Here is a 25,369-nt window from a genome sequence, read left to right on the forward strand (position 1 = left end):
GGACCTCCACAGACTGGACGTGGGGGGAGCACTGTGAACGGTGCCGGCCAGGCAGCTTTGGCAACGCCACAGGCTCGGGCGGCTGCCGGCCCTGCCAGTGCAACGGGCATGGGGACCCACGCCGTGGCCACTGTGACAACCTCAGCGGGCTCTGCTTCTGCCAGGACCAGACTGAAGGTGCCCACTGTCAGCTTTGCTCTCCAGGCTACTATGGGGACCCCCGGTGAGCCAGGGGGCCAGCCAAGGTTGGGTAGGGTAGGCTTAGGGACATGGTGGGGTTGGGCAGGACTGGTCTAATGCTGGCTCTTCTCCATCTCCCCAGGGCTGGTGGCTCCTGCTTCCGGGAGTGTGGGGGTCGTGCCCTCCTCACCAATGTGTCCTCAGTGGCACTGGGCTCACGCCGAGTTGCGGGGCTGCTGCCTCCAGGTGGTGGGGCAGCAAGAGCTGGGCCCAGCCTGTCCTATTGTGTGTGGGTTGTCTCGGCCACTGAGGTGCTGCAGCCCTGTGCCCCAGGGGCCCTCTGTCCCCCACTCACGCTCACCTTCTCCCCTGACAGCAGCACCCCCTGTACGGTGAGCACTGAGGGTACTAGAGTTCAGGCCTGTGAACCAGAAACATGTTCCCCCACCCAATCTGGATCCTCAGACAGACCCTGACTCTGTGTCACTGTTTTTTTAATCTTTCAAACCCCAAACTATTCTGTAGACCCCTCCAGACCTTTGTTCCTAAGCCCACAGACCCTCCCATTTCCCGGATCACTTCCTATTTCCTGAACTCCCACCTGCCGTTCTCTGGGTCTTCAAACTCCCTTTCCCCACCCAGACCAGGGATGGTAAATTGTTACAACTTGTGTGCCAACTCTGATCTGCTGGCAGTGGCTGCCAGGAGCTGTGTATTGAGAAAAAGGTCAATGTGAGAATGCCTGATGGATTAGCCATGTCTGCTTTGAACACAGGAGAGTGGTGGCTTCTATGCCACAGTTTGCCAGTTTGCCCTGGATATTCAAATGGCCCATTTCCCAGTCTCAGATTGCCCTCTTATCTTTAACCCCTCATACCCCCAGGCCCCAAGCATCCCTCATTCTCATCTTCATCGTCCCCTAATCCTTGACTCTGCACCCCTCCAGCTGAGCTACGTCCTGGCTTTTGATGGATTCCCACGCTTCCTGGACACTGGTGTCGTCCAGTCAGACCGTAGCCTCATAGCTGCCTTCTGCGGCCAGCGGCGGGACAGGCCCCTCACTGTGCAGGCCCTGTCTGGTACGGGGGCTGGGGAGAGTGGGACTTCTTTGTCTTGAGCTATATATCCCTTGCCCCTGCATTCACCACCTGGGATGGGCTCAGGACCTGGGTTCGAGCCCGACTCTGCCACTGACTTGCTGGGTAAGGCAGCCCCTCACCATCTCTAGACCTTGGTTGTCTGTTTCTTCAGTTGAAAGGAAAATAGAAAGGATTATGCTGCCTGGCTGCCTCTCTGAGTGGGACATGTCTTTGGGGTACATAGAATGTGGCTGGTGTGAGGCTCCCTGAGTATCTTCTTAGCTTAGTGATTCTCAACCAGGGGTACTTTTTACCCCTCAGGGGACATTTAGCAATGTGGAGACATTTTGAGTGTTGCGATTAGGAGTGCTACTGGCATCTAGTGGGTGGAGGCCAGAGATACTGCTATGCCCCAAATATCAGCAGTGCTGAGAGGTTGAGCAGCCCTGCTTAGTGTGTTGGAAAGAATTTGCTACCCATGGCAGTTAAAGGGCCTGAGTTTGGAAATGCTTTTCTTTGCAATGTAAGTCAAAGTGGCTCCCAGGCTGGGAGACAAAGGGGTGGAGTTGTAATTGGCTTTCCAGAGATGGCCTGAACCCCCAGGCCCTTCACTGAAGTCCTAGAACTGAGGTGACTTCCATGGCTCAGCAAATGTTTACTGCATACCTACAGTGAGCAGGCTTGAGCTGGAAACTGGGGATATAGCAGTGAACCAGGGACACAAGTGCTGCCTTCATGGACTCATAGGGGATGGGAGCAGGGGCATCCCACATGGAACAAAGTGTGCTCAGAGTAGTTACACCTTTGCTAAGGGCCCGGAGAAAGCACTGACCTCACCTGGGGAGTGGGGGAAGGGTTTTTGCAGAAGTGAAATTTGACTTGTGGCCCAAAGGTGTGTAAAGGCGGTCCTCCAGGCAAAGGAGTAGCAGATGCCAAGGCCCTGAAAGCAGGAGCGGGCCAGGCCAGCAGGGGGTGGGGAGAGGTCGGACCATGAGGTCATAGGGTTTATAGGGCCCTGTGGGCCCCAGAGGGGACTTGCTTTTGTTTTAAATACAACTTTTTTAGGCATGTTTTACATACGTGATTAATTTCTGCCCCCTGCCCTCCACCCACCACCCCCTTGAAACCACTAATTTCCTTTGTAAGGAAACTCAGTCTTATGTAAGAGCAGTGGGGAGCCATGGAAGGTTTGGAGCTTGCTGGTGATAGGGTCAGATTCATGTTTTTAAGGATCACTTGGGCTGCAGTGAAGGCAGAGTATAGGGCAGCCAGGAAGACCAGTGGTGAGATGGATGCTGGTGTGGATGGCAGCCAAGGAAGTGGTAAGCAGCATGTGAATGTGAGAGACAGGGAGATGTGTGCAGAACAGTTAATCATGGGGTGATTATTGATTATTGGGGTGCCTCACTTCCCTGCCTAATCACACGGTTCTCTCAACACCTGGGAGCGGAGCAGCACCTAGACTGTGCCTTTGCCACAAGCCTCCAGCCTCTCTCCCCTGCAGGGCTACTTGTGCTGCATTGGGAGGCCAACGGCTCCTCATCCTGGGGCTTCAATGCCTCCGTGGGCTCGGCCCGCTGTGGGTCAGGTGGCCCTGGGAGCTGTCCTGTCCCCCAGGAATGCGTGCCCCAGGACGGGACTGCAGGTGCTGGGCTCTGCCGATGTCCCCAGGGCTGGGCTGGCCCACACTGCCGCATGGCTCTGTGTCCTGAGAACTGCAACGCCCACACTGGGGCAGGGACTTGTAACCAGGTACAGGTGGGACAGGACAAGCTGGGTGGGACAGGGGTGGTGATTGGGGCTCCCCTGATCTTCCTTCTGCTGTCTCCAGAGCCTGGGTGTGTGCATCTGTGCTGAGGGCTTTGGTGGCCCCGACTGTGCCACAAAGCTGGATGGTGGGCAGCTGGTCTGGGAGACCCTCATGGACAGTCGTCTCTCAGCCGTGAGTTGTGGGGGCCCACTCTCTGGGGACTTGCCACACAGTCCACTTCTTGAATCATTCTCCCACCTCCACCTCCACTTCTGGGACTACCCCTCAGACCCTGCACCCAAGCCTGACATTTTGTCTTGATGTTAGCCTGACCACTGACCCCCCCACGCCAACTCCAGGACACTGCTAGCCGCTTCCTGCACCGCCTGGGGCACACCATGGTGGAGGGACCTGATGCCACCTTGTGGATGTTTGGGGGCCTGGGCTTGCCCCAGGGGCTGCTGGGAAACCTATACAGGTGAGGACTGCCCTAGGAAGGTGGGATGCCTGAATTAGAGAAGGTCAGCTCAGGGGATGCTGAGATGTCTGTCACCCAAGAGTCACCTCAGGGGAGTGCAGAAAAACATCTAAGATGAGGGACACCCCAAAGGATGCTGGGACACTTGTCACAGGAGGCTTACCTGTGGACACCTGGGGACTGGGGTACTTATTTGGGTGATGCTACTGCTGGGGATGGTAAGATGACTACTATATGAAGATTACCCTATGGTATAGGAGGGTCACCCCAGGGATTGCTGGGACATCTGTCAGCAATGGTCACCTTTAAGTATGCTGGAATGACTGTACAGGCTGCTTTATTTGTGCCTTGCCCCCAGGTACTCAGTGAGTGAGCGGCGATGGACACAGATGCTAGCGGGAGCCGAGGATGGGGGCCCAGGCCCATCACCCCGCTCCTTCCACGCGGCTGCCTATGTGCCTGCTGGCCGTGGTGCCATGTACCTGCTTGGGGGGCTCACAGCAGGGGGTGTCACCCGAGACTTCTGGGTCCTCAACCTCACCACCCTGCAGTGGCAGCAGGATAAGGTGAGTATCTCTCCTCACCCCATTCTCTTTCCAGCCTCCAACCTGGGCTCTGGCAAAGACGGCCATAGTGGCTCCTGCAAGCTTCACAACCAGGGGAAACAGTGTCCTTCCAGGGTTCTAGCAGAAGTCCCAGAATTGAATTTTAGTGGCCATCCTGGGTCACATTGTAGTCTCGAGCCAATCCCTGGCCAAGGGAGCGTGATGCTCTGGTTGGCCAGGCTGGGACACATCCCCACAAGCCACAGAGTGAGAGCAGAGGAGCAAGGCCTCCCCAGAGACATACCAGGCTGCTCAGACCTGAAGAACTGGACATTGAGCAGGCAGAAGTGACAAGAGGCCTACTGCACACCTGTGAGGACCCTGGCTGGGCCAAAGGCCTGGGATCTGACCAACCCCTGAGAGCTTACTACCTCCACAGCAGTTCACAGGGGATTTTTTTTTTTTTTTTTCCTTTTTTGTCTTTTTTCGTGACCGGCAACGGGATCGCAACCCTCGGCGTCGCGCCCGCACCGCGCTCAACCAGTGAGCAGACCGGTCTCTATATGGGATCCGAACCCTCGGCGGGAGCGCCGCCGCGCTCTACCAAGTGCGCCACCGGGCCGCCCCATCACGGGATGTTGGGGAGCTGAGTTCCATTTCTATCTACAAGGTGACCCCTGACCTCTGCCCCGTCAGTGACGTTGGTCCTCTATCCCTCAGGCCCCTCAGACCATGGAGTTGCCAGCAGTTGCTGGTCATACCCTTACTGCCCGCCGAGGTCTGTCTCTGCTCCTGGTGGGTGGTTACTCCCCTGAAAATGGCTTCAACCAGCAGCTACTTGAGTACCAGCTGGCGACCGGCATCTGGATGTCTGGAGCCCAGAGTGGGACACCCCCAACAGGTGGGACTGGGAACTGGCAGGGCACAAAGCCCTCTGACCTCCTCGCTGTCCAGGGCTGTGTGTAACTATCTGTTCACCCCCACACTCTATGGTTACTGCCCCATGTTTTCCCCCAACCCTCACTCAAGATTCTCAGGCTACCATCTCTTGAGATGTTCAGTTTCTCTTATTTACCCCTTCCAGACTCCACGATAAACTGCCCACTTCCTGCCCAATGTGGTCACTGTCCCCCTCCCCTGGGTCTGAGATCACTGCCCCTCAGAGGTTCTCATTTCTCTTTCTTTTCTACACTCTGATTACTGTCTCCCCCACCCCTCAACCTGTTTTCCTCCTATGAGTCTGTCATAACTTCCCAACAGTTGATTACTCTCTTCTCTTTCCTGGAGTCTCTAATGATTGTCCTTTAGAACCAAAGGGAGGGGGAGGAGTTGAGAAGGACTCCTAGGTCTCTGGCCTCAGGGCCTGGCAGGGTAGTGGGGTGCTCACTGAGAAGGGGAGCCAAGGAGGTCAGTGGGGGTGGGGGGTCATTGCTGGTTGTCAGCCTTTCCCCCAGTCTGTGGTCACTCTGTCCCCCTCACTAGGTCTCTATGGTCATTCTGCGGTCTACCATGAGGCTACCGACTCCCTCTATGTGTTTGGGGGCTTCCGCTTCCATGTGGAGCTGGCAGCCCCATCCCCTGAGCTCTACTCCCTGCACTGTCCTGACCGCACCTGGAGCCTGCTGGCCCCTTCTCAGGGGGCAAAGGTCAGGAAAAGGGGTCTAGACGGACATGGGGACAGGAGGGAGGTATCCCATTTCTCAGTGCTCCTGGGACTGTCTTGATCCTGGATTCCTGCTTCCCCTCCTTTCCAGTCCCCTACAGTGAACTATGACACCACCAAGTCTCCCCTTCTTCCATCTCTGATTTGGAGGAAAAAAATCCTAGGCCAGGAGGTCAGAGGCATGGGTTCTTCCCCAGCTCTGCCCTGACTCTTGGTGTGACCCTGCCAGGCCCCTTCCCTTTCGTGGGCCTCCCCACCTATAGAAAGTAGGACCGAGGCTCCTTGCGCTTCCTGCCTTACAATGCCAAGGAGATAATATGTAGAACAGTAAACCTCGTCCATGCTGGCTAGAGACAATTGCATTTTCAGTTCACATACATATTTCCAAGCCCCTCTTGGTTGGGGGGAGGCAGAAGCAAGAGACTGCAGGGAGCCTTACCCCTAGGATACCCCCATCCCAGCTGGTGAGATAACATGAGGAATGTGTTTGGTTCATCTCAAGAGGTCTGGGCCAAGTTCATGGGGAGCAGCATGGATTGTGGGGGTTCTGGGGGCTCAGGGGAAAGGGGGAGGCTCTGTGGGTTGCTCTCAGGCACATGGGGTAAGGTGGGGCGGGGGGTTCCTGGAGGAAGGAGGTGAGATTTGAGGGAGGTTAGGATTGGGCGGGCAGATAGGGCAGTTCAGGGGTGGCAGGTGGGAGGGGAGGGCATGCAGAGCAGAGGACTTGGCTCTGACAGGCCATCCCTGCCATGGGTCTCCCCAACAGCCCCGCCCCCGACTTTTCCACGCCTCAGCCCTACTTGGGGACACCATGGTGGTCCTTGGGGGGCGCTCAGACCCCGACGAGTTCAGCAGCGACATTCTGCTCTACCAGGTCAACTGCAATGCCTGGCTACTGCCTGACCTCACCCGTAAGTCCCCATGATTCTTCCCCTGGGACATCCAGGAGGAGCCCCGTCCCCGACATCCCACTCATTAGGAGTCACTCAGGCCCCTTTAGACCCACTAGCAAAGCTCCTTTCTCCTCCATATTATCTATCACCACGGAGGTGCCCTCCTTCCTTTTTTTTTTTTTCATAGAAAAGTTTATTTTTTGTTCTGGTTTTAAAAATAATAATAGTCATTGTACATAATTTGTAAAGTAGGAAAAAAACACTCATAATCCTGTCATCTAGAGACAGCCATTATATGATGGGGGTGTTTCCTTCCAGTCTTTAATGTTCATAGGTTAGAAATGGGCTTAAATCTTGCCTTTTTATTTCACTTAAAATTGTAAGTGAGTGACTGTGTGTGTGTTTCTGGGCCTGTTTCCTGTTCTTTTTTTGTTTTTGTTTTTTTTGGCAGCTGGCTGGGGATCCAAACCCTTGACCTTGCCTGTCTCCTTTTGTCTTTGCTTTTCTCTCAGATCCTCTGTCTCTAATTCCCTTTTCCCTTAATTTATCTTTCCCACAACTCTGTGTCTCTTTTATTTTTATTTTTTGAGGATTTTTAAAAGTTGAGGTGAAATTCGCATAACACAGAATGAACCATTTCTATATTTTTATTTATTTATAATTTTAGAAGATTTTTTAGCAACAGGTTTTATTGTTTAAATATTGTAATTTTATATAATTCTTCATTTAATATTTCCAGATCACTTTACTCTCCTACATTTATTTATTTCTTTGGTGGCTGATACTTGCCTACATTTAAATGCCATATTTTTTTTCATGAATAGATATTTTCTCAAAATTCTAAATTATTTGCTAAATTGTGTGTGAACTAATTTCAAAGTGAAATTAACCATTTTTAAATGATTGATTCAGTGGCATTTAGTGCCTTCACAATGTTGGGCAACTACCACCTCTACCTGGCTCCAAAACATTTCTCTCTGTTTCCGTTCCACTTCCTGTTCCTTTTTGGGGGGGGGTGTCTTTCTCTCCCTTTCTTTTGCCCTGCTTTCTGTGTCTGATTCTCTTGCCCTGTCCTGTCCTTATATATCTGCCATCTGCCTTTCTGTGTCTATCTCTGCCCTCCTTTGCCTTTGTCTTTTTCTTCTCTCTTGCTGTCCCTCTCTGACTGGCACCTTTGTGTGGATCTCTTCCCTGAGTCTCCTGCTCTCTGCCTCTCTCAACACCCCATCTTTTCTCAGGCCCGGCCTCTGTGGGGCCCCCGATGGAGGAGTCTGTCGCCCATGCTGTGGCGGCAGTGGGGAGCCGCCTGTACATCTCTGGGGGCTTTGGGGGAGTGGCCCTGGGCCGCCTGCTGGCACTGACCCTGCCCCCTGACCCGTGCCGCCTGCTGCCCTCACCTGAAGTTTGTAACCAGTCTGGGGCCTGCACCTGGTGCCATGGGGCCTGCTTGTCGGGGGACCAGGCCCACAGGTAATCATGGTGACTGACAGCAGGTGGTACTGATGCTCACCCTCCAGGGGCACTTCTGGACTAGGCCAGGCTGGGAGGGAGGCCTCAGGAGTGTACTGTCTTTTTTGGGATACCAGCTCACACGGAAGTGGGTAAATCATCACAGGCAGGGGTGGCCTGGGTGAGCTCTGACTAAGGACTCCTGCTTGGGGGCTGGGATCTCATGTAAGAATGCTTCCTGGAAGATCTGGGTTTGAATTGAGCCATAAATGACTGCTAGAGTTTAGGTTAGCAAAGGCTCAGAAGTTGGGCTGTGCCTGGCACATTTGAGAGATGATCTGTTTTTGGGGAAAATGAAATTGAAAAGGTGGGTGAGGTTGGCTCAGAAAGGGCTTACAGTGCCTAGCGGAGGCACTGGGCTCCTTACAGCTCCATAGACCCCTCATCTGTAGTTCAGAAACCCAAATATCTTTGGAGGCTGAAAGTGCTTTCCTAGGTTTACCACAGACTTGTTAGGCTGCTCGATCATCCTGAACTGATGTGAAGCTATTAATGGGCTTTATTTGTCCCATGAAGTGTGTCATGATATTTATTACAGGAATATTAATGGGTTTGATTATGGGGTACTCCCCCATACCCACTGGGCATGTTGTGTAACAATGGGTACACACACTACTTTTCTAAAATCTGGAAAATTCTGAAATATTTGAGCTTCCAAGGATTTTGTGTAAGGGGGGGCGGACCTCCACTGTGGGTGATGGGGAGCCATATAAGGTTTGAGTAGGAAAGGACAAGGGGAGGCCTCGACAGAAAGATGCCTGGAGCTGTTATGAGGGATGGAGTGGTGAGGGGAGGCTGCACGTGAAGACTGGGGCGGAGTCTGGGCTGAGAGGAGAGTCCCGAACTGGGCAAAGGGCTGCCGGGGTGGGGAGGCAGAGAGGGGTGGCTGGAGGAGCAGGAGGACATGGGAGACAGTCCAGTGTCCTCTGGCACAAGTTGCAGGTAGATGTGGGACCTTCCGTGGCCAAGTGTGGGTGGGGGAGGACTAGGTTTGGGAGGCTTGTGCAGAGTCCAGCTTCGGACATGGCGTGGGGGACCTGTTAGACCATGTCCATGAGGTGGAAGGGTGGGGCCTGGCTGGGTGTGAGTGAGACAGGCCTCGTGCCCTCCAGGCTGGGCTGTGGAGGCACCCCCTGCTCCCCCATGCCTCGCTCCCCAGAGGAATGTCGGCGTCTCCGGACCTGCAGTGAGTGCCTAGCCCGCCATCCCCGGACCTTGCAGCCTGGAGATGGAGAGGTAAATAGCTTGAGTGCAGGGGTAGGAAGGTCTTGGTCTCCACTCTGGTCAGAGTCCTGCCCCAGGGTCTCAGGAGCTACTGAGCCCTTCAGCTGTGATTGGGTGGGAAGAGGTGGGTCAGGAGGGGTGCTGGGGACCCCACTGAGCCCTTCTTCCCCTGCCAGGCTTCTGCCCCCCGCTGTAAGTGGTGTACTAACTGCCCTGAGGGTGCCTGCATTGGGCGCAACGGGTCCTGCACCTCGGAGAATGACTGTCGGATCAACCAGCGAGAGGTCTTCTGGGCCGGGAACTGCTCGGAGGCCGCGTGTGGGGCTGCTGACTGCGAGCAGTGCACACGGGAGGGCAAGTGCATGTGGACGCGGCAGTTCAAGAGAACGGGTGAGGGTCGGGCTGGGGCCCTGCAAGGGGGCTATGAGGGCCTGGACTCCTGGATCTAAGAGAGGAGGGGGCTGTGGGCCTGGACTGGGTACTAATACCTGTGCCCACAACCTCAGGGGAGACCCGCCGCATCCTCTCAGTGCAGCCCACCTATGATTGGACCTGCTTCAGCCACTCTCTGCTCAATGTGTCCCCAATGCCGGTGGAATCATCGCCCCCACTGCCCTGCCCCACCCCCTGTCACCTCCTATCCAACTGTACCTCCTGCCTGGACTCCAAGGGTGCGGATGGGGGCTGGCAGCACTGTGTCTGGAGCAGCAGCCTCCAACAGGTACTGTACCCAGCTGAGGCCGGGCAAGGGCAAGAGCCTTTCAAAGTCTCCCCTCTCTCTGCCCCAGCACTGACCTTTCTTCTTCCTCTGTCCTCCTCCTTCCTCCATCTCCCTAGCTCTAGATCCACAATCCTGCTTTCTGTTTCTTCCCATTATCTCTTTCTTCCCTCCTGGCCCTGTGAGTCTTCCTGCTGTGTCTTCTGGCCATATTTTGTGCCACCTTCCTGACTCTCCAGTCCCTGTGTCTCTCCATCTCATTCATGATCTCCCTGCGCCATCCTTTCTGTGTCTCTTTTTTTGGGCAGCTGGCCCATACAGGGATCGAACCCTTGATATGGTGTTACAAGGCAGTGTTCTAACCAACTGAGCTAACTGGGCAGGCTCTTTCTGTGACTCTTAATACTGTCTTCTCTCAGCCTCCCAAACCTTTTCTGCTTCCCTCCTGTATCTCTTTTCCTCCCTGCTTTTGAAACTTTTGCTTGTAGGAAATAGGCAACCATTCAAACTATTTTGTTATAAGGAATTGGGGGTATTTAATGGAATCTGAGGACAGGAAGTGCTGCTGCTCTGTCACTGTTGGGTCACATGGCCTGTAATCTCAGCTATTCTCTGCACATCTCCATCTTCCCGTTTCTCTTGTCTTGATCATCAACACACATGGCCTCAGATGGGAGCCTTGCCCCTCAGTCTGTATACCTTTCTAATTCCAGATACCACATAGACATCTCCGTGTTTGTTGATGTATTAGTCTGTTTTTTGTTGCTGGTAACAAAATACTTGAAACTTGGTAATGTAAAAAGAAAAGAGGTTTGGGCTAGCCAGTTAGCTCAGTTAGTTAGAGCAAAGTGTTCTAACACCAAGGTCAAAGATTTGGTTTCCCGTATCAGCCAGATGCCAAAAAAAAAAGTTTATTTCTTATAGTTTTGGAGGCTGGGAGGTCTAAAGTCTAGGGGATGCATCTGGCTGCCTTCTGGGTGGGAACTCTCTACAGGGTCCTGTCGCAACGCAGGGTATCACATGGTGAGAATGGCATGAGCAAGAGGGTTAACTGCTCACTTGCTCTCCTTATAAAACCATCAGAATTACTTCGTGATAACCCATTAAACCATTAACCCATTACTCCATAAGTGGATTAATCCATTCATGAGAGCACAGTCCTCATGATCCAATCACTTCTTAAAGGCCCCACTTTTCAAATACTGTAATTGGATTACCAATCTTCTTAACACTGTTATAATGGGAATCAAACTTCCAATATATGAATTTTGGGGGGACACATTCAACCTATAGCAGTCATTTAGCTCACATTCTCAGGGAAAGACTTCACTCTGCTCATTATTTGGGTGTCCAGCCTTGGTCCAATAGGATGTGGCTAGGGAGGGGTAGGAGCACACAGTTCAGATGTGGCAGGTCAGACTCAGGCCTCATCTGTGGCTGTGGGGTGGAGATACGATTTGGGAAGGTGGGTGTGGTCTGGGCAGTTACCTTGTGTGTCCATGACAGTCTGTCCCTTAACTGCCCAGCACAGGTTCTCTTGTTTCCAGAAAGCCCATTCCAAAGATACCTCCACCTAGCATGATTTAGCTGTTGTGGCAGCAGACACAAAGGCATTTCCCCCCCACCCCACCCCAGTGGGAGATAGGACCTATTCACCTCCTGCTGTCACATCCAGAAGCAGTGTCACTGGGCCAGAGTTCTGAGTCTCATTTCCATTGATGTCCGCTCCTCATTCATACCTCAGTTGTTCAAGACCCATTGGAGGCATGAATACTCATAATCCCATGACCCATGAACTAAATGATGGGTCCAGCTACCACCTGCACACCCAGGAGACGACAGTGCAGGGAAAATGGGACACTTGCTATTAGAACTTCCATTTTGAGAGGTGGACTAAAGAAAGAAATGACATCACTTCCTGCATATTCAGGTCCATGAGGTTAGGGCGTGGAGGACCAAGAATTTCACAGCATTCGCATCTAGAGCTAGAAGCCCTGCCTTGGAGTAGCATGTTAGCTCACTCCCCAGAGGTGTTTTCCCTCGTGATCAAAAGCTTAGGCTCCATGGTCAGCCGGGCCTGGGTTCGGATCCAACCTCACCAGTTCCCAGCTGTTTGACCTTGGGCAAGTGGCTTTCCCAGCGTCAGTGAGTATTTGATCAAATGAGAATCATCAACAGACCCCATTCCATGGGCCGGCCTGTGGCTCACTCGGGAGAGTGCGGTGCTGATAACACCGAGGCCACGGGTTCGGATCCCATATAGGGATGGCTGGTTAACTCACTTGGGAGAGCATGGTGCTGACAACACCAAGTCAAAGGTTAAGATTCCCTTACCGGTCATCTTTTTTATTTTTGTGTGTCTTTTTTTTTACTGACCGGTAACGGGATCGCAACCCTCGGTGTCGCGCCCGTACCAGGGACCGGCAATGGGACTGCAACCCTTGGCGTTGCACCCGCACCGCACTCAGCCCGTGAGTGGGAACTGGTCTCCACATGGGATCCGAACCCTCGGCGGGAGCGCCGCTGCGCTCCCAAGCGGCGCACTCTCCAGTGCGCCACCGGGCCGGCCCTTACCAGTCATCTTTATTTATTTATCTTTTTCCTTTTTGTCTTTTTTCATGTCCGGCAACGGATTGCAACCCTCAGTGTCGCGCCCGTACTGGACCGGGACCGGCAACAGGATCGCAACCCTCGGTGTCACGCCCGCACCTCACCCAGCCAGTGAGCGGGAACCGGTCCATATGTGGGATCCGAACCCTCGGCGGGAGCGCCACCGCGCTCCCAAGCGGCGCACTGTAGCAGTGCACCACCGGGCCGGCCCTACCGGTCATCTTTAAAAAAAAAAAAAAATAGGCCCCATTCTGTAGGGAGGTTGTACCAGTTAAATGGGAGAATTTATTTAGAGCATGGAGCAGTGTCTGGCATTCAGTAAGCACTCAATATACTTATTTTTATTGTTTTTATTGTAATGAGCTGTGGTAGGGACAACCTGGCCATCCCAAGTTCCACCCACTAGGAGGATTCCCAATCTCCAGTGTCTGAGATACACCAAGAAGGTTGCTGTGGAGATTCTCCATGGGGGTTCTCTGTGTGGCCAAAGGGCAGAGGCCCCTTATGGTGTCAGTCTGTAAGAAGCAGAGAGGCCTCTGTCTCTGGGGTCCTTTTAGCAATATAAGTCCTTTCCAGACATTATTGAGATTTCCATTGTTTGTCTTCATGGGGACTCCAGGGACAGTAGAGCAACACCAAAGAGCCTATTGGCATGTGCTGCTCCCAGGCAGCTAAAGTGTTGACTCAGATTTTTTAACAACACTGTACAGGTCAAACATAACAGGCGTGCAGGACAGACCTGTTATGATTTGGCTCAAGGGCTGCCAGATTTTAACCATCTGACATTGTTCTTTTTAATGGCTTTGGTTTCAGAGCCTGGGGCAGGCAACAAAGAGCTCTCTTCCCTGACCTGCCTCCTTCCTCCCATCCTTGCTCACTTCCTCTTTCCTTCCCTCCCTTCAACAGACATATTATTGAGCACCTTCCTTGTGTTGGGCACTTGGCTAGGCTGTGGGGTATGTCAATAGACAAGCTAGGGCTGGCCAGTTAGCTCAGTTGGTTAAAGTGCAGCCTTGTAACTTCGGGGTCATGGGTTCGGATCCCTGTATTGGCCAGCTGCAAAAAAAAAAACCCAAAACAAAAAAAACCCCAGCAAAAAGATAAGCTAGGATCTTGCTCTTGGAACTTATGTTCATACACCTTTTCCAGGAACACAGGAAATGTACTTTATGGTGTTGAGCATCATCAAACTTGGCCACTAGGGAAGTCATAGCAAAAAGTGCTGTACAGGACCGAGAACTCGGGGTTCTCCTCCCACATTGGCCTACCATCTGCCAGTGGGTGCACTAAATTTAGGTCTGGAAGCCCAGTCTGGCAGAGAATTTGCCTCTGGCTTTTCAGCAAGGCTCAGCTGGTCACAGGCCCTAACCCTCAGTGGGCTCAGAGCTCCGGCCACAGCAATCAGGGTTTTCTATTTCAAGATTACATGGTTGCTTTGCTTTTCCTAAGTGCTCTCAGGCAGCCAGCCCAAATTAATCTCTTTCCTCTTATACTTCACTTAAGGCCCAAACAGTAAATAAAATGCTCTTAAATACAAGTTCCCAAGAGGCCGAACATCATTATACATGTCGTCTGGATCTTAAAACATGATAAATGATGGCTTTAAGTTGCTGCCTGGCCCCCAACCCAGGATTCCTGAGCTTCCTGGTTTGGGGTGGGAGAAGCTTTTTGCCCCAGCAGCCAGGTCTACATTTTTTTCCAAGTGACTGTGGTTTGCATCCTCACTCCTGATACTCTGTTCTGTCTCCATCTGGGATCATTGCCTTCTTTAGTTGTAAGAAACAGAAGGTCTCTTAGCTAGGTAGGTGAAGGGAACTGACGATGCCAGTACAGTGCTGTCTTTGGGTCCCAGGGTGGAAGGTGCAGCGAGGCCTCACAAGGGACTGGCGATGAGCCTGGGGTCTGGGGTACGTGGTTCTCATCTTTCTGCAGCTGCTCTTTTCCTGCCTCTCCATGTTCTTTTCATTTGCTCATCATTTGCTCTTCCAAACACTCCCTCTGGCCCAAGTCTACATGATCTCCCAGTTTCAAGAACCTCCCCAGCCCACTTCCAGTCTTGATGTCTAGTTGCAGATGCTTGAGAGGGAGAATATGATGCCCCCAACCAGGGTTCACTTTGGTCCAACTACCTATGGCCAGGGGAGGGGTGAGGCCTTGGAGAAGAGTGTGCGGTCTGGGAAGATATCCAAAATCCTCTTTCCCTGCCTCTCTCTTCCCCAACCCCCAATTCCCCTCCCTTGTACAGTGTCTGAGTCCCTCCTACCTGCCCCTGCGATGTATGGCTGGAGGCTGTGGGCGGCTGCTTCGGGGACCTGAGAGCTGCTCCCTGGGCTGTGCTCAGGTGACCCAGTGTGCCCTGTGCCTGCGCCGCCCCCATTGTGGCTGGTGTGCCTGGGGGGGCCAGGATGGGGGTGGCCGCTGCATGGAAGGTGGACTCAGCGGCCCCCGTGATGGTGAGAGGGGCTTGGAGGTGGGGCAGAGGGGTGTAGCCCTTGGCTTGGGTCTGGCACAGAGAACCTGGGGGGTCCTGGAAGCTGTCAGAGGCGTGGCTCCGAGGAAGTGGGAGTAAGGGCCTGGGTGGCTGGAGATGAGTGGTGCAGAGGCCCCCCCAGGTGAAGCTATGTATCCCTGCTGCCAGGGCTGACATGTGGGCATCCAGGGGCCTCCTGGGCCTTCCTGTCCTGCCCCCCTGAGGATGAGTGTGCAAATGGGCACCATGACTGCAACGAGACACAGAACTGCCATGACCAGCCCCACGGTTATGAATGCAGCTGCAAGACGGGCTACACCATGGACAAGTGAGGCTGTAGACCGTACAGGGGCTGGAGTGGGTTGGAGGAGCAGTGCCAGGCAGACTGTGAGGTAGGAGAGTCCGTGGGGAGCAGTAAAGGATGAGGTCTAGAGCAAGCAGGGTAGAAGAAAAGGAAGGCCGTGGCATGAAGGTGGTGGGATTGATCTAGGAAGGTGGAGGGTAGTGGGCTCAGTTGTGGAAGGGACCGGATGGTGAGATAGATTAAGGATTAATGGGTTTAATAGGGGGCCCTGAGAAGAAGGAGGGTTGTGGGCTAGATCTTGGTGGAAGAGGTGATGGAAAGACCAGGGATGAGTGACTAGTTAAGATGAGGTGGTGTAGTGGGTGGTGGGCCAGGCTATGAGGAGGGTGGGTCTCCTGCCCAGCCACCTACTCTCACCCCTGCCCTCATCCCTGCTCTGCCCCTGCAGCATGACAGGGCTTTGCCGCCCTGTGTGCGCCCAGGGCTGCGTGAATGGCTCATGTGTGGAACCCGACTACTGCCGTTGCCATTTTGGATTTGTCGGCCGCAACTGTTCCACAGAGTGTCGCTGCAACCGCCACAGCGAGTGTGCCGGCGTGGGGGCACGTGACCACTGCCTGCTCTGCCGCAACCACACCAAGGTGGGCTGCCCAAGGCCTCAGATCCCTGATCCCAGGACCCTTGCTTGCCTTCAGCCCATGCTCAGGCATCTTGAGCTGCATTCCAAGCCCTGATAAGCCAGGGGCAGGGAAGTGGTGGCAGAGCCCTGTTCCGGGGAGGTGTGAGAAGACTTTGGGACACCATCTGGGTTTGTATCACAGAGGGGCTGCCTTAGAATAGTGGGCAGAGGGCCAGCTCGGTGGCGCACTGGAGAGTGTGCCGCTTGGGAGTGCGGCGGCGCTCCCGCCGAGGGTTCGGATCCCATGTGGAGACCGGTTCCCGCTCACTGGCTGAGCGCGGTGCGGGCGCAACACCAAGGGTTGCGATCCCGTTGCCGGTCCCCGGTACGGGCGCGACACCGAGGGTTGCGATCTCGTTACCGGTCAGTAAAAAAGACAAAAAAAAAAGAATAGTGGGCAGAGTGGGTGCTGGGCCAGGCAGGGTGGGCACACAGAGGAAGATTTGGCATAGTAGAGAAGGGCTTTTTGAGCTCAGGACTTTGGGCTGTAAGTGTGCAAGTGAAGGCGGGGTCTAAATTGCGCCATCCCCCATGATTCTGCCACCCTTCTGACTGCTCTGCTCTGGGTTCCCAGGGCAGCCACTGTGAGCAGTGCCTCCCACTGTTCGTGGGTTCAGCCGTCGGGGGCGGGACCTGCCGGCCCTGCCATGCTTTCTGTCGTGGCAATAGCCATGTCTGCGTCTCCAGAATGGAGCTTGAAATGGCCAGGAGGGAGCCAGAGAAGTACTCACTGGATCCAGAGGAGGTAAGGGGCTGGGGCCTAGACTCCTGGGTCTGAGGGAGGAGGGGCTGGGGGCTTGGACTCCTGAGTCTGAGGGAGGAGGAGGCTGCTTCATGCCTTTTTTTGACTACCCTGTCCTTCCTTGGCCAGATTGAAAACTGGGTGACAGAGGGTCCTAGTGAAGACGAGGCCGTGTGTGTGAACTGCCAGAATAACAGCTATGGCGACAAATGCGAGAGCTGCCTCCACGGCTACTTCCTCCTGGACGGGAAGTGCACCAAGTAAGAGGAAGAGGGTTTGGGACCCTCATCTTTCTTACTAAGAATAGCTCTGGGAACCAGACCTTCCTCCCTAGTGCTCTGACCTTAGTCAGGAGAACATCCCCAGGGAGCCCATAGGCTGGGGCAGTAGTTGGAAGAAATGAGCTTGACTCAGATGAGAGCCCTTACCTCAGAGGCAGTGCTGAAACGCAGGCTACAGAGCAGTCCTTGTCCAAACTGGTGGGCAGAGAGAGAGGGCTTCAGAGGAAGAGGCCTCAAAGCAACCTCCCCATTTCATCCCATTCCTTTTGAATATTCAGTGAACTCTGGAGTCAGTCCAGTTTGCATTCCAATCCTAATGGCAACTTAACTGCTGTGTAGCCTTAGGCAAATGGCTTGACTTCTGCGAGCCTCAGTTTCCTCTTTTGGCTTGCTACACAGAGTTGAGCTCACATATGCAGCATCCAGCCTGGGCCCCTGCTGGTCATGGAAGCTCTGTAACCCCCATCTTCTCCGTCTTCAGATGCCAGTGTAATGGCCATGCAGACACATGTAACGAACAAGATGGAACAGGCTGCCCGTGTCAGAACAACACAGAGACGGGCACATGTCAGGGCAGCTCCCCCAGTGACCGCCGAGACTGCTACAAGTACCAGGTACGAATGGAGAAGCGAATTACAGGCTGAGGGCCGCACATCCCCAAGAGGTCAAAGCTGGGATGAGGTAGTTAGGCCCAGGTAGGACTGACAACATGGTTCTGATGTCTGTGGTCTTGGGATCAGTGTTAGCTTGATAGACTGTTCCTGAGTCCCAGTCAGTTTCAGGCCCTGGACAGTGATGCTGGGGATTCAGATGTGAACTGCTGGGGGATTCTCAGACTGGTGGGGAGACAGTCTCTATTACAGATAGTTACAATTTGAAGATTGCAAATACCAGAACACCCATCTTAGTAGCTTAAACAAAAAAAGAAAATGCATTGTCTCTCAAAATTGAAGTCTGGGGTCTGCCTTTAGGAATAGCTGGATCTAGGTACTCACACAATGACATCAGGAATCTCACTTTTCCCACATCTGACTCTGCTTTCCTCTGTGTTGGCCTTATTCTCAGGCAGGTTCTCCCCAAGGGGTAGCCTCCATCTGAGGACCTGGCCTAACAGGAAATCTCATAAGTTCTAAAGCGCAGATTCAAATTCCCCTTGAGTCCATTTCTCTTTTCTTTTGCTGAGAGGCTCCTGGAACACCTGCACTGGCCACCTGGCTGGCTGCTATGTTGCAGGCTCACCTCCCATGGGGAGGATATCCCACACTCCCTTCCAGCCCCCATACCCTAAGACAAGCTCAGACCCTCTGAATGGTCCTCAGATACAATCTGGGTGTAGATGTGCCTGGGGCCAAGGACCCCGGCCAGGGCAATCACAGCCTGGTTTTTTATTGGCCAGCAGGGCAGATTTTGGCCTTGGGGTTCTGGAATGTTCAGTGCCCTAAGGCTATCGTCCCAACCAATCTCCTAGGATCCACAAACTGCCCAGTCTCCAGCTGTGCTGGGCAGCTGAAGAGGCCACTTCTTTTCATGGGTACATCAATTTTTTTCATTTTTAAAATAATATATCCATGTTAGAGACAATTTAGAAGACAGAACAGAAATTGCCCATAATTTCACCATCATCAAATAGCCAGCCACTCGATGTCCTACCAGCATATTTTGTTCCTTTTTCCTTATTTTTTATTTTTATTTCTATTTTTATTTTTTTTTATTTATTTTTTTTTTTAAAAGATGACCGGTAAGGGGATCTTAACCCTTGACTTGGTGTTGTCAGCACCACGCTCAGCCAGTGAGCAAACCGGCCATCCCTATATGGGATCCGAACCCGTGGCCTTGGTGTTATCAGCACCACACTCTCCCGAGTGAGCCACAGGCCGGCCCCCCACACTCCCTTCTTGGAGTACAGCTCCCACCACCCACCCACCCACCCACCCACCTGCTTCCTCCAGTTCCCAAGGGGGAAGAGAAAGTCCCTTGCTCACTTCAGTCTCCTCCACCCATCTACAGATACATCATATCTGCAGAGATGCAACTCCACCCAAAATGGCAATAGTTTTATAAGACTTAGTAACCCCTAACATTTCCATCCTGGATCAGAAATTTTTTGTTTGTTTGTTTTTTGGCAGGGGCCAGTACGGGGATCCAAACCCTTGACATTGGTGTTATAACAGTGCACTCTAACCAACTGCTCTAACTGGCATTCCCTGGATCAAAATATTTGCTTTCTTGATTTATAATCAAAAGGCCCATTGGCCTTAACCAGAGAGTCCCAGAGATTGAGACCTCCTCTTGTGCTCTGTTGGCAGCTCTAAAGTAGCAGTTCTTTTGGTTCTAATAATAATAGGAGTAATAGTATGTAAGGAGTGCCTGCCACTGAGCTGGGTGCTGTGTTGTGGATATAGTGGTGACAGCACGGATGTAGAAGTCTTGGCAAGACTGTGCTAGGGCTTTGGTGAGGTACAGTAGTAAGAGAAAAACAGGCTCAGAGACATTAAATGTACTGCACTAGGTCAGGCAGCCAGTTTGGAGCCTGGACTGACCCTGGTCTTATCCCAGAACTCAAGTGGTTTCCACTCGGCTACAGGAATCATAGTAGCTTTTATCAGTCCATCCACTCATTTATTCAACTTATATTTACTCAGCATTTCCTATATGCCAAGTGCTGTGCAAGGTGCTGGGGACACAGTAGGTAACAAAGCAGGCAAAATCTAGGAGTTTACATTATCCTGGAGGAGTCATGCAATGAACAAATGAATAAGTAAGATACGCAATGTGTTCAACAGGGATAAGCAATAAGGAGAAAAATTAAGTAGAAATTGGGGGAAAATTCCTAGCTAAGAATGGAAATAGTAGATACAGTGGCCAGGGAAGGCCTCAATGAGAAGGTGACACTTGAATGCCAAGTATTTTGACCCAGAGAATGCCAGTTAGAGGGATGTGAGCATGCCAGATGGGCGGATGTGCGGGAGGAGAGTGTCCAGCAGAGAATCAGCCAGTGCAAAGGCCCTGAGGTGGGGGCATGCCCAACACGGTCCAGAAACAGCCAGGCAGGCCAGTGGGTTGGCTGACCCTGTACCAAGTGCTGTGCATGTGATTTCAGTAGTCCTGTGAGCAAGCCACACTTACTACGTGTGTACAGAGGAAGAATCTTAAGCTCAGGGGGGTTAAATCACTAGTCCAAGGCCATATAGTTAATGAGGAGGTAGAGTCAGAATGCAGAAGCTCTTCATCACTGTGCCTGAGAGTGCTAGAGGCCTCAGCATCAGGGTGCTAGAGAGAGTGAGGGTGACACCAGGCACAGCAATGCTGGAGTGTTGGGTCCTGGCAGTGTCCATACTGTGGCAGGGAAGTTCCAGAGGTCACAAGGAAGTGGCTGCGGCACAGTGGGGGAGGGGGACGGTGCTCAGGGCAGTGGCTCCTTAACAACAGGTAAGGATGTCAGTTCTGTCTGGGGGGTGGCCTGGCACTGAGCTTAGCCATGATGGCTGCCTCCAACCCTCGCCCTCCCCACAGTGTGCCAAGTGCCGGGAGTCATTCCATGGGAGCCCGCTGGGTGGCCAGCAGTGCTACCGTCTGATCTCAGTGGAGCAGGAGTGCTGCCTGGACCCCACATCCCAGACCAACTGCTTCCATGAGCCCAAGCGCCGGGCACTGGGCTCAGGCCGCACTGTCCTCTTTGGTGTGCAGCCCAAGTTCACCAATGTGGATATCCGCCTGACACTGGACGTGACCTTCGGTGCTGTGGACCTCTACGTCTCCACCTCCTATGACACCTTTGTGGTCCGTGTGGCCCCTGACACTGGCATCCACACTGTGCATATCCAGCCCCCCCCACCTCCACCACCTCCCCCACCCCCTGCTGATGGTGGGCCACGGGGGGCCGGGGATCCAGGGGGACCAGGGGCCGGGAGTGGGCCAGGCATCCCAATGGAGCCACGAGTACGTGAGGTGTGGCCACAGGGCCTGATTACCTATGTGACAGTGACAGAGCCATCAGCAGTACTGGTGGTCCGTGGGGTTCGGGACCGGCTGGTCATCACCTACCCGCACGAGCACCACGCACTCAAGTCAAGCCGCTTCTACCTGCTGCTGCTGGGCGTGGGAGACCCAAGTGGGCCCGGTGCCAATGGCTCAGCCGACTCGCAGGGCCTGCTCTTCTTCCGGCAGGACCAGGCCCACATCGATCTGTTTGTTTTCTTCTCTGTCTTCTTCTCCTGCTTCTTCCTCTTCCTCTCACTCTGTGTGCTCCTCTGGAAGGCCAAGCAGGCCTTGGACCAGCGGCAGGAGCAGCGCCGGCACCTACAGGAGATGACCAAGATGGCCAGCCGCCCCTTTGCCAAGGTCACTGTCTGCTTTCCACCTGACCCTGCTGCCCCAGCCCCTGCCTGGAAGCCAGCTGGGCTCCCGCCACCCACCTTCCGCCGCTCTGAGCCCTTCCTGGCACCCCTTCTGCTGACAGGGGCGGGTGGGCCCTGGGGACCTGTGGGAGGGGGGTGCCCACCAGCCATCCCCTCCACCACTGCTGGTCTGCGAGCTGGGCCCATCACCCTTGAGCCCACAGAAGATGGCATGGCTGGTGTGGCCACACTGCTGCTCCAGCTGCCTGGCGGGCCCCACGCACCCAATGGTGCCTGCCTAGGGTCAGCCCTTGTCACGCTGCGGCACAGGCTGCACGAGTACTGTGGGGGTGGTGGGGGTGCTGGGGGCAGTGGGCATGGGGCTGGCACAGGCCGGAAGGGACTGTTGAGCCAGGACAACCTCACCAGCATGTCCCTCTGACCAGCCACGGGGCCCTCAGCCACAGCAGCTGAGTCACCTGATGGGACAGCTCTGGACTTGGGGCCCTGAACACTGTCTCCTCAGAACCCACTGGCTCCCTTCCTCTGGGGGTCCCCAGACAGGGTTTCCTTTGTTCTGCATTCAGCAACTATTTATTGAGCACTTGCTATGTGCCAGGCACTGTTGTAGGCATGGGGCAAAGAAAGAATGCAGAGGTGAGGTTCCCTGATCTCATGGGACTTAGGTTCTGCTGAAGGGAGACAGGCAGTGCGTGCGTGTGCGCACACACACATGATAGAGAGAGAGACACACACACACACAGACACACGCACAGACACACACACGCACGCGCGCGCGCGATAGTTTCAGAGAGGAAGAAGTGCTGCGAGACCTCATCAGGATGTGGCAGTGAGGGCCCGCAGATTGAAGTTGATTGGGCATTCAGAGAAGCTAGACCGAGAAAGAATGAGAACTGGCCATGGGAAGAGCTTCGGGAAGCAAGTTTCAGGCAGACGGAGTTGCACAAGGAAAGGCCCTGAGGTGGGAACCAGCTTGTTTTACTGGAAGAACCAGGAAACTGACCAGTGTGACCCAGACCAAGTGTAAGGAGAGGAAGTGTTGGGTACAGGAAGGGGCTGGATCACCCAGGGCCTTGTTGGTCCTAGAAGGGCCCCAGATGGTGTTTTGGGCCTTATTCTCAGGGCAATGGGAAGCCACTTGGTGGTTTTATGAGGATCCCATATACCTAGTTAAGAGGTCACTCATGGTGTGGAAAATGGGTTGGAGGGGGCAAGAGAGGCAGCAGGGGGACAAGGATCAGATGCAGGATGTGTGTGGAAGGCTGTGGTGAGGTATGGATGTCAGGGTGAGGGAGGGGCTGAATCCAGGATGACCCCTAACTTTGTGGTCTGAACTGTGAGTGGATGGTAGGGTCATTTATTAAGATGGGGCAGATGGGGGCTTGTGGTGAAGATCAAGAGTTCAGTTTTTGGCATGAGATGTCTAATCTCTTCACTCACGTCCAGCTAGAAATACAGAAACCACTGTGAGTATTTTGACAGAAGGATTGGGTATAGGCGAGTGGGTAGTGCTGGTGAGGGAAGTGGCTGAGGGGGACAGTGAGACAGCCAGGAGGTGAGCACCAGCAGGAAGTACTGCTGCCACCCCTAGGCTGGAGGGACCAAGCTCAATGGTGGTTTTACCTGATCTTGGGATCAGGGTCAGCTGATGAAGCTGGAACATGGGCCTGTTTTGGAGGTAGCCTCAGAGACAAAACCTCTGCCTGAGATGCTGCACCAAGCAGGCCTGCTGGGGGTGCTGTTGTGGGTGGACACCAAGGTTGGAGATAGAAATGCCAGAGTCATTGGTGCACAGCTCTCTTCCAGACAGTGCTGCCTTGAAGACTTCTGGGCTCTCCCTGGGGGCTGCCTCCCACCTGAGCCACCTCCTTGGACTTTTGAGCTCCTCCAGCTCTTGAGGACCCCCTGTCCCTCCAGTCGTAGCCATCATGAATTTGGGACTCTCGCAAAACTCCAATCCCCAGCTCCGTTTTTGGTCCCAGGGGGTAGGGTAGGGAGGTGGGGTGGTTTGAGTTCTGTGTCTCCCTTGCTGGGGGGGGCCTCAGTCTGAGAGGCCACACCAATGTGTGCGCATCAGAGGCGGCAAGGGTCATGTCTGAAGAGGGGGGAGCAACCCAATCAACAAATAAAAAGTGTGGGGAAGACCCAGGTGTTTGAGCACAGTCTGCATGCAGGAGAGGGAGGGATGGGGTGTCCTGCTCTCTGAGCCAGCAGCTGAACACTGGATAACTGGGATAAATGCCCTTTGCATGGTGCCACCTCCAAGCCTTGTGGTCTGAGCCTTGTTCCTGGCTGCCCCTCCTAGGTGCTGGGGGGTGGTGCCACGACAGAAGCTCTTGTTCTTCAGAAGGGATGAACTGAAGGGAGGTGTGGGCAGTCGAAGCCTTTGGCCCTTCCCTGAGGCCGTTTTTTTTTTTTCTTAAGACCCCAGTTTGGCTCAGAAAGGGAAACAGACTGCCTTGGTCCCAAGCACAGGTTTTATTCCAGGCCCTGATGTTAAGACAGAAGAGTTCAAACCAGACAGCACGCAGACTGAATGAGGCCCTAGCATAATGAGCTTTCTCTAATTCAGATAGACTCTCATGGTCAAAGCCAAAAGTATCATGGGAGCTGTTTTATCTGCCAGTCCCCTGGGCAAGCAAAAGCCCTGATGTGAGGGCAGGTGGGAGCTGGAGGTCTCTGTCCCCTCCACTAGCCTTGGCTCGGCATGGACATCTTGCTGGGAGTATTAAAACAATGTACAGTCTGGCCTCTAAGTGCAAGCTGGTTGCTTCATCAGGTGCTCAGCCAAGGACACAGGGATGTGTTGGACTTTGGGAGTGTGTGTGACTCCAGTGCGGCCCACGAATAACATGGTATTTTCAGACTTTGTGGGCAATTTAAGGGATTATGCTGACCGTTGAGTTTTGCCTTTACGAGCTGATGGTAGTACCTGCCTTCCAAGATGTGACTGATAACTTGCATTTACCCAGCAACATATCCTAGACAGTTTGCTTAGCATATTACTGCTGTGGTTTCATCTGATCTTTTCAGCAATCATAAGAGGTAGGTACCATGTGATGCCCATTTTGCAGATGAAACAAAAGGTCATAGGTGTAATTTTGCTGTTGAGTGACAGCTGCCATTTAAACCCCAGCTGTCTGCCTGATCAGTAGGCTCTTCTACTTCTCAAGGAAGGAACCCTTTATTTAACACAGGTTGATGTAGCCAAGAACTGTCCCAGAACACAGAGCAGGCACTAGGAACAAGGTGTTCAAAGTAGCTGGTTTCCACTGAGGATAAGGCAGGACTTAACTGAGGAGCTAATGAGCAGCGGGACATGCTTCCCAGAGAGAGGGAGTACTGAACCAGAGGACGGTTCATCCTGTATGGCCAGAAAGCAGCTAAGGTCCTTCTCAAGACTCCTTTGTTACGCCTGGACCCTTCAGGTAAGGCCTTTTCCTTGTTGTTACCCTGTGACTTTGTAGAGCATCCGCACTGTTACTGGGCCTTTTCTTTGGGGCTCAGAGCCACTCTCCTTCTGACTCCTGCCCCTGCCGTGCCCATGTGCCTGCACAAAAGCCATAGCACATATTCATCCTCCCTCCACGTCAGGCTCTCAGCTGTCACTTCTCCCTGGATGTACCTGATTGCAAGAGGCTCATTGTGAGTGGGAGAAAGCCTGGGCATGACAGGCCAGAGGCCTGGGTTCCAGCCCATGTGTGGCTGCCAACACCGTAGGGACTTCAGAGAAAGGGGGGGAATTTTACCCCCCACAGCCTTCCGGGTACTGCTGGATGCTTGGCATGAATTTTTAAATCTTCCCATCACCACTGGGAGGTACACGTTCCTTTCTCCATTTTGCAGATTTGAAAGCTAAGTCTCTTGCCGAAGAATTCAGGGCTAA

The 25,369-nt window shown here is 53.5% G+C and overlaps 1 protein-coding gene across 1 annotated transcript in view; it reads left to right on the forward strand.

The window, feature by feature from the left end:
* MEGF8 (multiple EGF-like-domains 8) overlaps positions 1–23,122 on the forward strand; it is a 43,034-nt gene extending 19,912 nt beyond the window's left edge. The window contains exons 21-41 of the mRNA XM_008567248.1: positions 13–223; positions 323–572; positions 1,127–1,259; positions 2,764–3,011; positions 3,091–3,201; positions 3,369–3,487; positions 3,846–4,053; positions 4,753–4,933; positions 5,515–5,678; positions 6,462–6,606; positions 7,827–8,058; positions 9,210–9,333; positions 9,498–9,711; positions 9,828–10,042; positions 14,895–15,102; positions 15,288–15,447; positions 15,872–16,064; positions 16,677–16,847; positions 16,974–17,104; positions 17,607–17,739; positions 20,639–23,122. Of these exons, the coding sequence (XP_008565470.1) occupies positions 13–223; positions 323–572; positions 1,127–1,259; positions 2,764–3,011; positions 3,091–3,201; positions 3,369–3,487; positions 3,846–4,053; positions 4,753–4,933; positions 5,515–5,678; positions 6,462–6,606; positions 7,827–8,058; positions 9,210–9,333; positions 9,498–9,711; positions 9,828–10,042; positions 14,895–15,102; positions 15,288–15,447; positions 15,872–16,064; positions 16,677–16,847; positions 16,974–17,104; positions 17,607–17,739; positions 20,639–21,904 (4,817 nt within the window). The 3' untranslated portion in view covers positions 21,905–23,122. The remainder of the gene's footprint in view (positions 1–12; positions 224–322; positions 573–1,126; positions 1,260–2,763; positions 3,012–3,090; positions 3,202–3,368; positions 3,488–3,845; positions 4,054–4,752; positions 4,934–5,514; positions 5,679–6,461; positions 6,607–7,826; positions 8,059–9,209; positions 9,334–9,497; positions 9,712–9,827; positions 10,043–14,894; positions 15,103–15,287; positions 15,448–15,871; positions 16,065–16,676; positions 16,848–16,973; positions 17,105–17,606; positions 17,740–20,638) is intronic.
* Positions 23,123–25,369: the final 2,247 nt, after the last annotated feature.

The sequence above is a fragment of the Galeopterus variegatus genome, unplaced genomic scaffold (genome assembly GCF_000696425.1).
Source record: "Galeopterus variegatus unplaced genomic scaffold, G_variegatus-3.0.2 Scaffold306, whole genome shotgun sequence".
NCBI classification, from domain to species: domain Eukaryota; kingdom Metazoa; phylum Chordata; class Mammalia; order Dermoptera; family Cynocephalidae; genus Galeopterus; species Galeopterus variegatus.